Here is a 12,591-nt window from a genome sequence, read left to right as displayed (position 1 = left end):
TTGCTGCACATCATCTCAACTCTCTCCTCCCTGATCTGCCACTCAGCTGACCTCAGCTGTCCTGTGTAATAAAAAGGTAAAAGGGAAGGTGAATAAAAATAAATTCTTCATCTAAAGAGAACGTTCTTGTTACTTTATTTATATACTTTTCTTTTAGTGTTAAAGAAATCCTGCTAAAAAGTGGTGATTTTAAAGACCCAGAATCAGGTATAATGCAGAAATTTCCTGCAGACAATCTGCGTTGGCTGTAGCTGACAGGCTGCCTAAAGATCCACTTCTGTTCTGTTCTGAGTGGTTTTGTGATATTCAGAAGGCCACATGTGATACTGGATGGCAGAAAGGATTTTAGCAGCCTTTTAGTTTTCCATTTGATTTCGTACCCACTCATTGATTTTTTTTTCCTTGTCTGTCAGATGCACTCTGCTGATTGCAGCAGTCTGAGTTTCTCTTTGGTCCTGGTCCAGATACTATAACTGAACCACAAGAGGGGGGAGACCCTCGAGTTAAGTGCTGCTGTGTCGATGCACTTCATCAGCCTAATCGTTGAGCTGTTTTACGAAGATCATAAAAAATGTCATTCTGTTTTATTGCATCAAATCCTCATATTTTAAGGGTTATTTGCTGAAATGCAAATTGATTCATATTAGATGAGAAGTGCCATGCAAAGGTGACTCGAGCACACATGGAACTTTTGGGAGATAGGATTTGAGCACTTAGCGTACATTCATTAAGACGCTTAGATGTGCTGAAGATCAGAGGTCTAATCTGAGAGCATGTTGTCGGTCACTAAGGTCCAATGCTTATATCCTTCCAAAACTTTGACCCTGCTACTTCAATGACCTCAAACCTTTAATTAAAAAGCTGTGACTCTCCTCTCCTGTCTGCAACACTGACACCACAGAAAACAAATTGTGTTAGACCTCATCTTTTTTAAATGTTTTAAGTAGAGCAAAGACATAATGGGGTGATGATCGTCAGTTAATGATCAGCACAGCTATCGTGTGTGTGTGTGTGTTTGTGTGTGTGTGTGTGTGTGTGTGTGTGTGTGTGTGTGTGTGTGTGTTGTTTTAGGACTATATGTGTTGATAGCTAACAACACAAAGAACAAATGTTCACAGGTGGGATTAAACAAATAAAATAAAAGCTTCCTCTTACAAAAGATTTACTTCTTCTATCATTTAGTGTGTTTTTAGGGAGTCATTTTCTGTAGTGATTTAATTATACATGTTCATATTACATATCCAATTATTATTTAAATTTAATCATACAACTTAGTTGGACTTAAAAACATGTGATTTTGTTAAAAATGCATTTTTTTTTTAATTTGCTTTAATGTACCTAATAATAAAGATGTTAAAAGAGTTGAACCTCCTCCAAAACAACATCATTCAATATGGCATTTACCATCAAAGTCTTCTTCAGTAATGTGATTTTTCTCTTGCATCATCTTTGATGGAGATTAGAACCGTTGTGATCATTCAGCTAGTTAAAGTTGTTTGATACTTTATCCTCTAAAGGTAGAGGTTAAATTATTATTTTTTAAGTATTAAGATTTTCTATTGACAGCTACAGAGTCTGTGTCAGGTGTTGGATTGGAAATTCATGCACATTTGGTCCACTAGTGACCTCTAGTGGAGAAACTCAGTCACTTTTACCTTTGCACGTGTGCTATATAGAGGATTTGTAGAATAAACTTTAGGAGGCCTCTGGTGGTGCACACCAGGCACTACATTTTGTTATCTTGTATTTGGCTAAATAATATTTCATATAGCTCTTGACATGGGCAGGATGGGACACGCCCCCCTCACAGCCTGAAGTTTTGACTGACTGTATTTCATACCAAAACGGACCAATCTGTCTGTAAAAAACTGTATATAGTTATATATATAAAGACTGTTTATAAAGTACAACCGTACATTAGCAGATTATAACATTATTCAGAATGGATATGAGCGTGAAAACCTGTGGTTTAAACATGTCGAAAAAGAAGAAGACACCCTCTGTGGCAGACTTATATCAGGTGTACTAAAGGTACATTATTCAAGGGCACCTCGGCAGTACTCAGGAAGTGACCCTCCAGCTACCATACTTTGGTACGCACTACTTGAACTGGTAACCTTCCTGTTCCCAACCCAAGTCCATACTGTGAGGTCATGCCACCCCATGTGGTGAAACATTTTAAGATTAATTCCAGGAAGTTACAGAAAAAAATAGTGAATATCTTCCCATCATCACATCACAACCACAATACTTGGTATGTGAGTGCACGTCCTTTGAAAACAGCCTGCTGCAACAGTGTCTGTGGTTAAAGAGGAAGAAGGGTCTTCATGATTGATTCTTGTTAACTTTATTATCTGTGACTTCTCCAAAATGATTTAAAAATGTTACCCCTTAATGTAAAAATATATGTAAAAGATCTTCATTTTAAAATAAAACAATTGTCATGAAGTAAGATATATGGTTAAATGGAAGTAATGTCTACAAAATCCTCAAAATTCAAGTTTTCATGCGATAGCAACAATGTAGGTGTCTGCTGCTCATTACACACAAACATGCACACCCCTGTGTGTCTATTTATTCAGCTTTGTGCCCATTCAGTGATGAAGTCATACGGGAAATACCTTTCTTCTTTCTCACTTCTTTTGCTTTTGATAGTGAACATGTAAATAAAAGTCTGAGTTATTTATATGAATGTAATGTTTTGTTTTCGATTTTTAGTTTCTATTATATTCGTGTATTCTGTATTTTCTTTGGGTTTTTGTTTTAATTTTTAAAAATGTCATCGTTATCTTTTTAAAGACCCTCATTGTCCCACACCCTGCTCGAGGATCACCAGATGGGGGTGCTCTCCGCTACAGCATCACTGCTTACTGTGAGAGAAAGGGCCAACACGGGAGACAACTTGGTTTTCCTGATGTGGCTAAAACAGAAGATTAAAAGATGTTATATGTGTTCATGCGCTGGTTGTATGGGGGATTTAAACTCTCAACATTTGTTCCATTTGAGAAAGTTCAGAGTGCGATTTAAAAATCTGTTCTTTGTAATCACGCCTTCATGAACTGAGAGCACAGAGGCATGCTGGGACATGAGCCTGTGGTCTGAGGTATGTCTCTTTGTGCATGAGTTTAGTCTTTCCTCAGGCTACACATTTCTGCTTCTCTTTTTTTAAAGGCTTTGACACCGCTCCAAGTCAATCTTTTAATGCTTAAAGAACAGAAAGGTCTCTCATCTTTTGCTGTGATCTTTTGAAAAATGATTATGTGTCCTTTTAGGTTTGGTGCTAATGAAACAGATACATTTATGAATCTGATCCTCTCTCTACAGGAGCCATGAGCGCTCTTTTAATCATGTCCCTATTTACACTGAACAGAAGACATTTTGGCTGTTGTTTACTCCATTTGTTCTCAAACATAAGGATGAAATCCAAAGGTTTTAAGAGACACTAACACATTGTTGTTTTAAGGTTCACATGGGATGAATAACCAACAAGACAAATACAGGCTAATGCTCATCTTATCCTTTAATGACCAAGCACAAGGTACTCATCAAGAAAAACTTTCAAAAGAAGGAAAGTGATGAGGATTACATTTTACATCAAATGAAAGAACATGTTGAATGTACAATAAAGCTGAGACAAAACTCAAAGAGGCCCACACTTCAGATCCATACTGAAGAGATCAAAGTTGTTACATAAAGATTGTTGGGTCAAACTAAAGCCCAGGAAATGCCATTAAATATTCTGAGCATCTATATTTTCACTCTAAAACGCTTGATTTCAAGTGTTGCGTTTATGTTGCGTTTCTATAAATGGAGTTTCCCGGTCTCAGTACATCTCTGCAACAACAAATCTAAGGGATTGTCGTCTGCTGACTCTATGAATGGAGTGCACATCCCGACAAATACAAACGTCTACCAAATATAACACCTTCAGATTTACATCTTGCAAAAAATAAAACAAATGTAAATGACAGTTTTACATATTCCCAAGAAAAAGACAGTGTTTGACCTTGAGCAGGACGGAGATATTATCTTTAGACATAGTCTCTGCCCGGCTGGTCTGCAGAGCGGGACGGAGGGTAGCGCTGGGATTTCCCTGAGCTCTTACTGGAGCAGTTGCAGCAGAAGAAGCTCCCTCCTATAATGATGAGGAAGGCAGATCCCCATCCAACATACAGAGCACTTCCAAACTCATACCTGGGAATCATTCAGACAGTACATGGGTCAAACTACAAAACCTTCCATCAATTACAACATGCAAGTCTGAAAACAAACTGTTCATAGCCTATTCAATTAGCTTTGATTCAATCGCACTGTTCAGATACCACAAAGACATTTCTATGAAGTTAACAAATAAAGAAACGCACAAAAAAGGCCGAGGCCATGTTAGCTTACTTTAGCTTAGCCAACCTTAATGTTAGCATTTAAACTGAAATCTATGGTGGCAATGAAGATACTTGATTTTATAGCAGTTCATTATCCTTAGCTACCTGTAGTAACTCCCTATGTCTACACTGGTAGCTTAGCATCCTCACTGTCCTCACAAACTCAAGACTTGTTTCATTCTGTTTGCAATCTTTCCCTATATGCTAAACCAAACGAAGTTAATATACACCACACTGCAGCAGGCTAAAGCTTGTATCTTTTCAATGTGTTGTAAAGAACAACAGCACAATGATACAGAAAAGGATTAGGGCCACTCAAAAAAAGTAGTTTGAAGTTCTGACTGAGAAAATGTTCACAATTCTGACTTTTTAGAGTGGCCCTAATCCTCTGTACAATTAAATACAGTTAGCTTATCCAAGTTCCTTCCCCTGTCTCATTACACACACCTTCAGTTATGATGAGCGTGAATTACAGACTGACAGGGCAGAGAAAGGTGAGCTCACCTGGAGTTAGTGGGAGTGAAGGGGTCGTAGAAATCTTGGGCTATTCTGTGTCCGTACCAACACGTTCCTACCAGAGTAAGAAGACCTGAAGAAAAACACAAGTACAAATAGAATTGATTTTGTTACATTATATTGTATATTTTAGTGTATCATTTTTATTTAGCCTAAGTATACGAAATAATCACTGCCGGTTCAATCATGTTGGGATGTTGTTCCATTATTGTGGTCAGCGCAAAACAAACAGCAGCGTGTTGAGATGTGTTTTAAGATTAGATTAGATTAAGAAAATAAGACCCTCATTCTGTTTATATATTGTGTCTAAAATCTGACCAGCAATAATGAAGATGATCCCTGCGGTTAGGGCCACTTTGTCCTTCTGCTCGGGTACTTCTGCCATACAGGTGGTGCACCTCATGCCCACCGCCGCCACCAGGATGGAAATTAAGCAGAGCACGATGGAGCAGAGCATCAGCCCTCGAGTGCCCAGCACGATCCCTGCAGACAAACACATGACACACTTAATATGAGATGGTTCAACTCAATGTTCTTTTCTTTTTGTTTTTTCTTTGTTTCTTTTGCTTTGACTTTTTATCTTTTAAAAAGTTATTTAATTCCTGTAGATTTGTGTTCAAATGCCACCAGGATATAAGATAGTCATTGTTGAGAATGTCTCTATTGAATCTCAGCGTATAATCTTTTTTGACAACAAAACGAGCGGGAGTTCAGAAAGTATGAGTCATCTTCAGAGAGGTGCACTCCAAAAAACTCCCTCCAGTATTTTTTAATCTGATGACAAAAATCAGCTCTTTATGTTATAAAATAACAGAAAACAAAACCGTTACACACAAAAATAATTTCAAATACTGAACTCCATCCAGAACTTTAGTTTATTTAAAAATGAAGAGGAACATCTTTTGTTCAGCCAGCTGCTGGTATTTCACTGACATGTCTCTGCACGCACGAGCTCTCAGGGAGAACAAATTACATTTACCTCAACCTACAGAAATGTTTGAAGGACCACAAAGATTTAAACCTTCTTACTTTAAAACAAACAGGCCCATCCATGATTATAACTTTTTTTTTTTTCAATGTAAAGGGATTTCACTACATCAAAACATCACTATTAAAAATGTGAGTTATATTAAGAAAAATACAACATTCTTTAAAACATGAGACACATTACCTGGCAACTGCAGAAGTGAATCATAAACTTTACACTGAACCTGCCCAGTGCTCTGTGATACACAGCTCTTCCACAGGCCTTCATACAGAGCCTGAGCTGTGATGATGTTGTCTCCTGCATACGAAGAAGCTTTCCACTCCACCATGACTGTGGATGCTATTGAGCCGATGAAGCCAAAGAAGGCTAGCGCAAAGCCAACAAGCTGAATACCTGCATTGGCCATCAGTTGACTGGAAAAGACAAATGTATGAGAAACTAGAAAAAAATGTATGAGAAAAAAAGTCAAGATTTAGAAGTTTCCAAATGTTCCTTGATGTAGTCCCTGCTGGTTTTGCTTTGTGGATCTCAAACAGTGCTGCTGTCTACCTGTGCATCCCCTGGGAACACCCTGGAGGGCAGGGAGGATCCAAGAATGTCAGGAGTCAGGAATCTAATGTGAGGAGCAGCAGGACGACTACTAGTGGCAGCTACAAAACATGCAGCCTGCAGCATTAAAGATCATTCAGAAAAAAATCCTTAGCTGCGAGCACAGTTTATATTTAAATCTGTTCATGTATAGAAAGTTAGTTTATCTCTATCTATAAGATAATAAATGAGACATTTTAAATAGAAACACTGCCTTATTCAAACTCTGTATTCTGATTTATGAACCATTTTAACTGATAAAGCCTCCACTTCTATTCTTTAACACTTCATGTGTGTCATTATTATGTGACTCTCTTAACTCTATAGCTTTTCAGCTAAGTCTTCCTTGTCAATGTTTATCGGTTTCTAAAGTCCTCTGTGTTCAAATAAATAATATAAACAGAATGATCAGTTGTGTCATATGTTGTATTTCTTATTTCTGATAGCCTATATGCTGTATAATCATTTTTTTCTTGATTCTATTCTGTTGTCTTTGGTAACTAAAGACAATCTGACTGACGTCTGCTTAAATTAATATAAAGGAAAAAGATTAGAAGTTGTTTTTCTAACATATTGTTCATATTAAAGTCAGTCACACTCCGCTCAGTCGGCTGATTCGCTGTATTTCAGGACTGGTCACTTAAGAGTGAATAAACACAGGGCAGGAAGTTGGTCAAAGGTTTTTTTGTGTTGCCTAATTCAGACTTGTTGTCGTTTGCACTCTGTGTGAGCAGGATTGTAGATCCACAAGCAAAGTTGTTTCAATGCAGTAGGATCTCTGTAACACTGAGGTATGTGGGATTTCATTTCATTTCATTTCATAGAAAAATACACTTTGAATGCTACTTATTCTTCTCCCTGTGGATAAATGGAAATAGAAATTCAAGCACAAGAGTAATACATTTGTTTCTATGATTTTCTTTGAACTCATCCAGTCTTTATTTGTCTCTTTGAAGAGTAAACTATGGGTAAAGAGCTGCGTCTGGTTCTGCTTCTGATGCTTCTCTGTCAAAAAGGAAACGCAGAGCTACAGACCTTTTGTCCAGTCAGATGCCAGTGTTTCACTCCGGTCCAAGTTCTGTGTGCTGAAACATGGATTTCATATCTACCGAAGAACATGTCCAGGCAGATCACAGAGTTCATTCTCATGACATCCAGTGTGGCCCACCTGTTCCCCAACACTTTGGAGGATAGCCCCCAGCTCACCAAACTTATCTTCCTGAATAATGTCCTGACAAGTATTCACTCACAGGCTTTCACACATCTGACCAACCTGCAGGAGCTGGAGATCAGCGGGAACCCTCTGCTGAATCATTTGTATCTGGGGACTTTTTCAAAACAGGGAAATTTGACTAAACTGCTGCTAAACTACAACCAGGTAAATGAGTTGCTCCCTGGCATGTTTGACCCTCTTAAGAACCTGGAAACTCTGCAGATGAAGGGCAACATCATATCAGATCTGCCTGAATTTATTTTCCTGAAGCTCAACAAGTTGCTTGTCCTGGATCTGTCACAAAATAAGCTAACAGAAGTGAAAAGACAAACATTTGCTGGTCTTGGAAAGCTGGAGACCCTGAAAATGAACAACAACCTCATCAGCAATCTGACATCCAACACGTTTAACAATATTTCTCAGCTGGCAGAGCTTCACTTGGAGGGGAATAAGATATCAGAGCTTGCTGACAGCATCTTCTGCATGTTGACCAATCTGAAGGTGCTGAACCTCCGCGGAAACCTTCTTACAAGCTTCAGCGACAAAGTTTTTGGATTCCAGTTATCAAATTTGATGGAGCTGAACCTAAAAGGCAACAGACTGACTCAGCTGTACTCTTTAAGTCGTTTCACAACTCTTACTGACCTTACATTGTCCTCAAACCAACTCTCGTACCTTCCCCAAACCATTTTTAAGAATGTCACGACCCTGGAGAATATCGACTTGTCTGAAAACCAGCTCAACTCGCTGCCCGGAACAATCTTTCGTGATCTTTTTTCAATCAAGACTATTCACCTGAACAAGAACAATTTGAGCAAAGTGGAGGCCAACCTGTTTGAGGACCAGCTGCTTATGCAGAAGGTCTACCTGTCCGACAACCAGCTGGAAACTGTCCCACTGGGCCTCTTAGACCCTTTAATCATGCAGTACACAGTGAGACTCCACGGAAACCCCTGGAAATGTGACTGCCACTTGTTCTATCTGCATGACTGGGTGCTGAAGAATAGCCAGGACATCGAGATGCTGGACAGGGTCCTCTGCCATGGACCCAGTTTTTTCAGAGGCCAGACAGTCGCCTCCATGGACAAGGACCAGCTGGTTTGTCAGGTATCTGAAGATGAGATGCCTGACATGAGAAACTGTATCCTACAGGCTTCCAGAAACAGTGTGACCATCAAGTGTAGAGTGGATGTATCCTCTCCGATAACGGTGAAGGTACTGTTTGAGGAGGAGGGTGGCACTGTTAAGGAGCATATTTTGACAAATAAATCTGGACCCTCTAATTGTAGCAACGTAGCAATAATGGAGAGCCCCAATGAGTAGTTTTTGTGTTAACCACATGCAAATAAGTATTTGTGCATTTGGTCATTCAAAAAGTCACATAATATCTTCTGTCCAAGTCGATACAGTAAACAAACCTGTAACTCAGCAGCTGATAACTGGCTTACATGCTGAATGATAAGAAGGGTGTATGAACCCATTTCCTGTAAAGTTTAAAGTTCAACCCAATACTTTTGAAGATCCTCTCTGCTTAGAATGGGCTCGTACTTAAATTATCACAGCCTCTTTACTATTCACAAATTTATGGAATAGTGAAAATCCAGAGTGACATTTGACTATATTTTAGCATATCTTACAACATATTACCCACCGCTAACAGCTAACTTTAACAATTCCTAACATGTCTGATGGCTAGCTAACTTTACTGTAAGCCAGTTAATATTACATTTAGGTAGCTCTTGGTATGTATTTTCATGTATCCATTCATGTTGGTAATTTTTTATTTTTTTGGTTAGTGCACACACCCCATGTAAGGAGGCTATATTCTTCCAAACGGGCAGCCTGGGTTCAAATCCGACCTGTGGCTCCTTTCCCGTATGTCATTCCCACTCTCTCTCTCTCTCTCTCTCCCCAATTTCAACTTTGCCCAAATAAACTTAAAAAATGTTTATTTTGCCCATAATTGTAAAAATATATATACAAAAGAGTAGTTAAATAAATAAAAAAACATTAAGTGAAATGTAAATGAAATGAATGTATGAAAATGCCTAAAGTTTGCACATGACATCAACATTGTAGATGTCTGCTGAAAGATGAACACACCTTTATCTTTTTGATGAAGTTTAGTTTGTCTGCTCAGTGCTAAAGTCTATACATGGAAATTAATTGTTTTCTGCTTCTATCCTTTCACATTACTGTATAAAATAATTGTATGGTTTTTAGACTGTTGTGTTTTTTTGTGTTGTTCTTTTGTGATATCAGGGTTTTGATAGGCCGAAGAGTGTATGTGTGTATTCATGAGATGCACTGCGTTATATGCCTTAACCACTTCCAGGGACATTGGGGGTCCCCAGTCTCTGGGAGCCTTATGTTTGGGGTCACGGGATGAAGTGTTTGGTAGCCTTCAGTTTAGAAGGTACATATCAACTTTCCTACATAAAGGAAGCATAAATAACAACTTCTGCATAGCACAACAGAAACTGAACAACAGTTATACATTACTTCACTCTTGACACAGTATCACTGTACCAGTCTGAAAGGCCCTGTGCTCCACATCAAGCCGTACTGTTTCATAATTCTACAGTTTTTAAATTACGATTTATCACATTTTTAATTGCATGTTTGAATTTCCATTCGTCTGCTTTTAAAAATAAAAATGGCTTTCTTAAGATGAGAGTACTTGCTGTTTCAGACTTCGTACGATCATGATAACGAGTTAATGCTTATAGCCCTAATAAATATAAATTAAGTTCGAATTAAAGCAAATAATAAGAGTTGCATGGATTGACCGGCTGGTGACAGGAGTCAGATCATTTTCTGCCTGTTGGGCTGTGATTGGTGACTGGACAGTTCTCTCAAATATATCCGATGCTGATATCCGTTCTGTGCTGAGCCCAGATTAACACTCACCAGCCAGACCTTTCACGCCATGTCATATAACCTGCTGCAATTTTGATCTTTTAATAAACATTTAGCTTAATTTGCTACCAGTGTTTAATTAAGAACACAAGCTTGTATTTGTAATAAAGGTAAGTTACAAAAGGCGTTTTAGTTTTGTTGATAATTATTGTTCTATAAAGAAAGAACATCAGTATCAGCAAAAATATGTATCTGCATGTCAGACTTTGAAAAACCTGGCAAAGATAATGCAATCGGTCCATATCTACAAATAATCTCAACCTGAGAAAAACAAAACTGAAGAATAAAACTTAACAAAAATAAATCTCATCTTACTAATATTTTGCCATACTACTTAACAGTGATAGAGGCTTGAGCTACTTTGACAAGATGAAAGTGGCCAAAACCTGCTTGCATCACTTACGGTCATTTAGAGCATCTGATGAATGGAGTGGACCTGTGGACATGATGAATGAAAGTTAAGTTAAGCCAATTATTGTTACACATGTCAAATGTTTATACCCAAATCTTACAAAGCACAGTAACTCTCCATGCCACCGTGTTAGCACCAAACTTTACATGATTTCAATTTTACTTTTAAGGTCCCTGAACAACGTCTCAGCCACTGCGGCCATCACTTTTTTCACCATTCTGCCACCAGTAAATAGCTTCTTGTACTTTGTTGTGTGCCACTTACAGTGAAGCCTTTGTTACAGGAATAGCCTTCTTCGTCAGTTGGGTGGATAGAGATAGCTGTTTTTACGAGTTTCTTTCAGCTTGTTCGCCTCTTTGTAGCCTTTTCACTTTGTAGCGTGCCGCCTGCAGGGGAGTCCCATGCAAAGTTACAGTGGACTTAACTAACTCGCTCCGTGAGGTTTCTTTAGCTGACTGAACTGCTGATGTTGCAGATGAGACACAAACTTGTCTTTCACATTCCTTCAGGCCTATCCAATTATTCTGCATCTGCGGAGTGGGAACCATGGGCGGTTCTAGGCAGGGGCCAACAGGGGCCAGTGCCCCTGTAACACTGAGCTTGGTCCCCCCTGTGGCCACCCCTCCAAAAGGAAGAGCCCAAAAACAAATATAAATCATGGTATTTTTTGATGTGCGCTATTATTTGGCATAATATTTATATATTTCTTAAAGCGATCATCTTTGTCTATTTTTCACCTGGGTTTAATGTTGCCCTCTGACAAAACAACTGGCCCCAGTTTGGCTCCCTCAGTAAAAGTGGTCTAGAACCGCCACTGGTGGAAACATTACAATAAACATCTGTATAGTGTAATTGAAGTGGGGAGAGGCTTTCGAGTGCATTTGTTGTCGGAATTTTTTTGTCCGCAGTCTGTGAAGCCTACTTCTTGGCGCTATACTAAAAAGCAGGCCATCGAGCTTCTGGTAATTCTCAAGTGAAGTGTTGGAGACCCCTTGAGAATAGTTGAATGCCACTAATGAGTTCACAAACATTTGGTTTATAGGCAGATGTGCCTTTGGATCATTTTCTTTAATTTGATCAATCGAGAATCTGGTAAATGTCATTGGCTTTTTTCAATCTTGAACCATGTCAGACATTATACATTGAGTTACTGCTTTTAAATGTTATTTGGCCACAAATGTCCTGAAAGCAAGAGCTAGTTTATCAGACCCTAGCTCCTTAAAGGCTATTTGAATAGCTCTTGTATTCGATTATTATTTATGATGGTAAGCCAGTGAATTTATAGCCAGTCAAGGTGAATCAAATTATTATTTTAATACTATTCAAAGTGGAATTGAGGAATTTGACCAATAAATCATCACCACTTCTGCATGTCAGATATGCAAAGTAACCTGTTGTAAAAGGTACAATATCTTATCTCTTAATCTCTCTATTCCTATTTTCTTCAACAACAATAACAATTTCCTCAACAATAAACTGGACTGGTCAAACACACAGACGTCCTGTACTAGAAGGGACAAAGTCGAATGCACCGGCTGAGGAGACTGAGGTCCTTTGGAGTTTGCAGGACTCT

At 38.6% G+C, this 12,591-nt stretch overlaps 2 protein-coding genes across 2 annotated transcripts; one reads left to right on the top strand and one right to left on the bottom strand.

Annotated features, from left to right (window-relative positions):
* Positions 1 to 3,502: 3,502 nt before the first annotated feature.
* On the bottom strand, positions 3,503 to 6,471 carry cldn1 (claudin 1). Its single transcript, XM_061044127.1, has 4 exons — positions 6,070 to 6,471; positions 5,217 to 5,381; positions 4,887 to 4,971; positions 3,503 to 4,194 (listed from the first exon to the last, which is right to left on the bottom strand). Exons 1-4 carry the CDS (start codon positions 6,290 to 6,292, stop codon positions 4,032 to 4,034), a joined length of 636 nt encoding a protein of 211 aa, XP_060900110.1. The 5' UTR covers positions 6,293 to 6,471; the 3' UTR covers positions 3,503 to 4,031.
* A 487-nt stretch (positions 6,472 to 6,958) lies between these two features.
* Positions 6,959 to 9,241, top strand: zgc:153913 (carboxypeptidase N subunit 2). The gene is made up of 2 exons (XM_061044126.1): positions 6,959 to 7,265; positions 7,431 to 9,241. Exon 2 carries the CDS (start codon positions 7,439 to 7,441, stop codon positions 9,008 to 9,010), a length of 1,572 nt encoding a protein of 523 aa, XP_060900109.1. The 5' UTR covers positions 6,959 to 7,265; positions 7,431 to 7,438; the 3' UTR covers positions 9,011 to 9,241.
* Positions 9,242 to 12,591: the final 3,350 nt, after the last annotated feature.

The sequence above is a fragment of the Labrus mixtus genome, chromosome 8 (genome assembly GCF_963584025.1).
Source record: "Labrus mixtus chromosome 8, fLabMix1.1, whole genome shotgun sequence".
Lineage (NCBI taxonomy): Eukaryota > Metazoa > Chordata > Actinopteri > Labriformes > Labridae > Labrus > Labrus mixtus.
This window is presented reverse-complemented; position numbering and strand designations above follow the sequence as displayed.

What these genes read in the sequence shown, in the direction of transcription:
- zgc:153913 (XM_061044126.1), top strand. Translation starts at nt 7,439, where the DNA reads ATGGGTAAAGAGCTGCGTCTGGTTCTGCTTCTGATGCTTCTCTGTCAA.
- cldn1 (XM_061044127.1), bottom strand. Translation starts at nt 6,292, where the DNA reads ATGGCCAATGCAGGTATTCAGCTTGTTGGCTTTGCGCTAGCCTTCTTT. An exon ending in TTCACTTCTGCAGTTGCCAG is followed by an intron (nt 5,382 to 6,069) that starts GTAATGTGTCTC and finishes GTTTGTCTGCAG; the next exon opens with GGATCGTGCTGGGCACTCGA. An exon ending in TTCACTCCCACTAACTCCAG is followed by an intron (nt 4,195 to 4,886) that starts GTGAGCTCACCT and finishes AATGATTCCCAG; the next exon opens with GTATGAGTTTGGAAGTGCTC.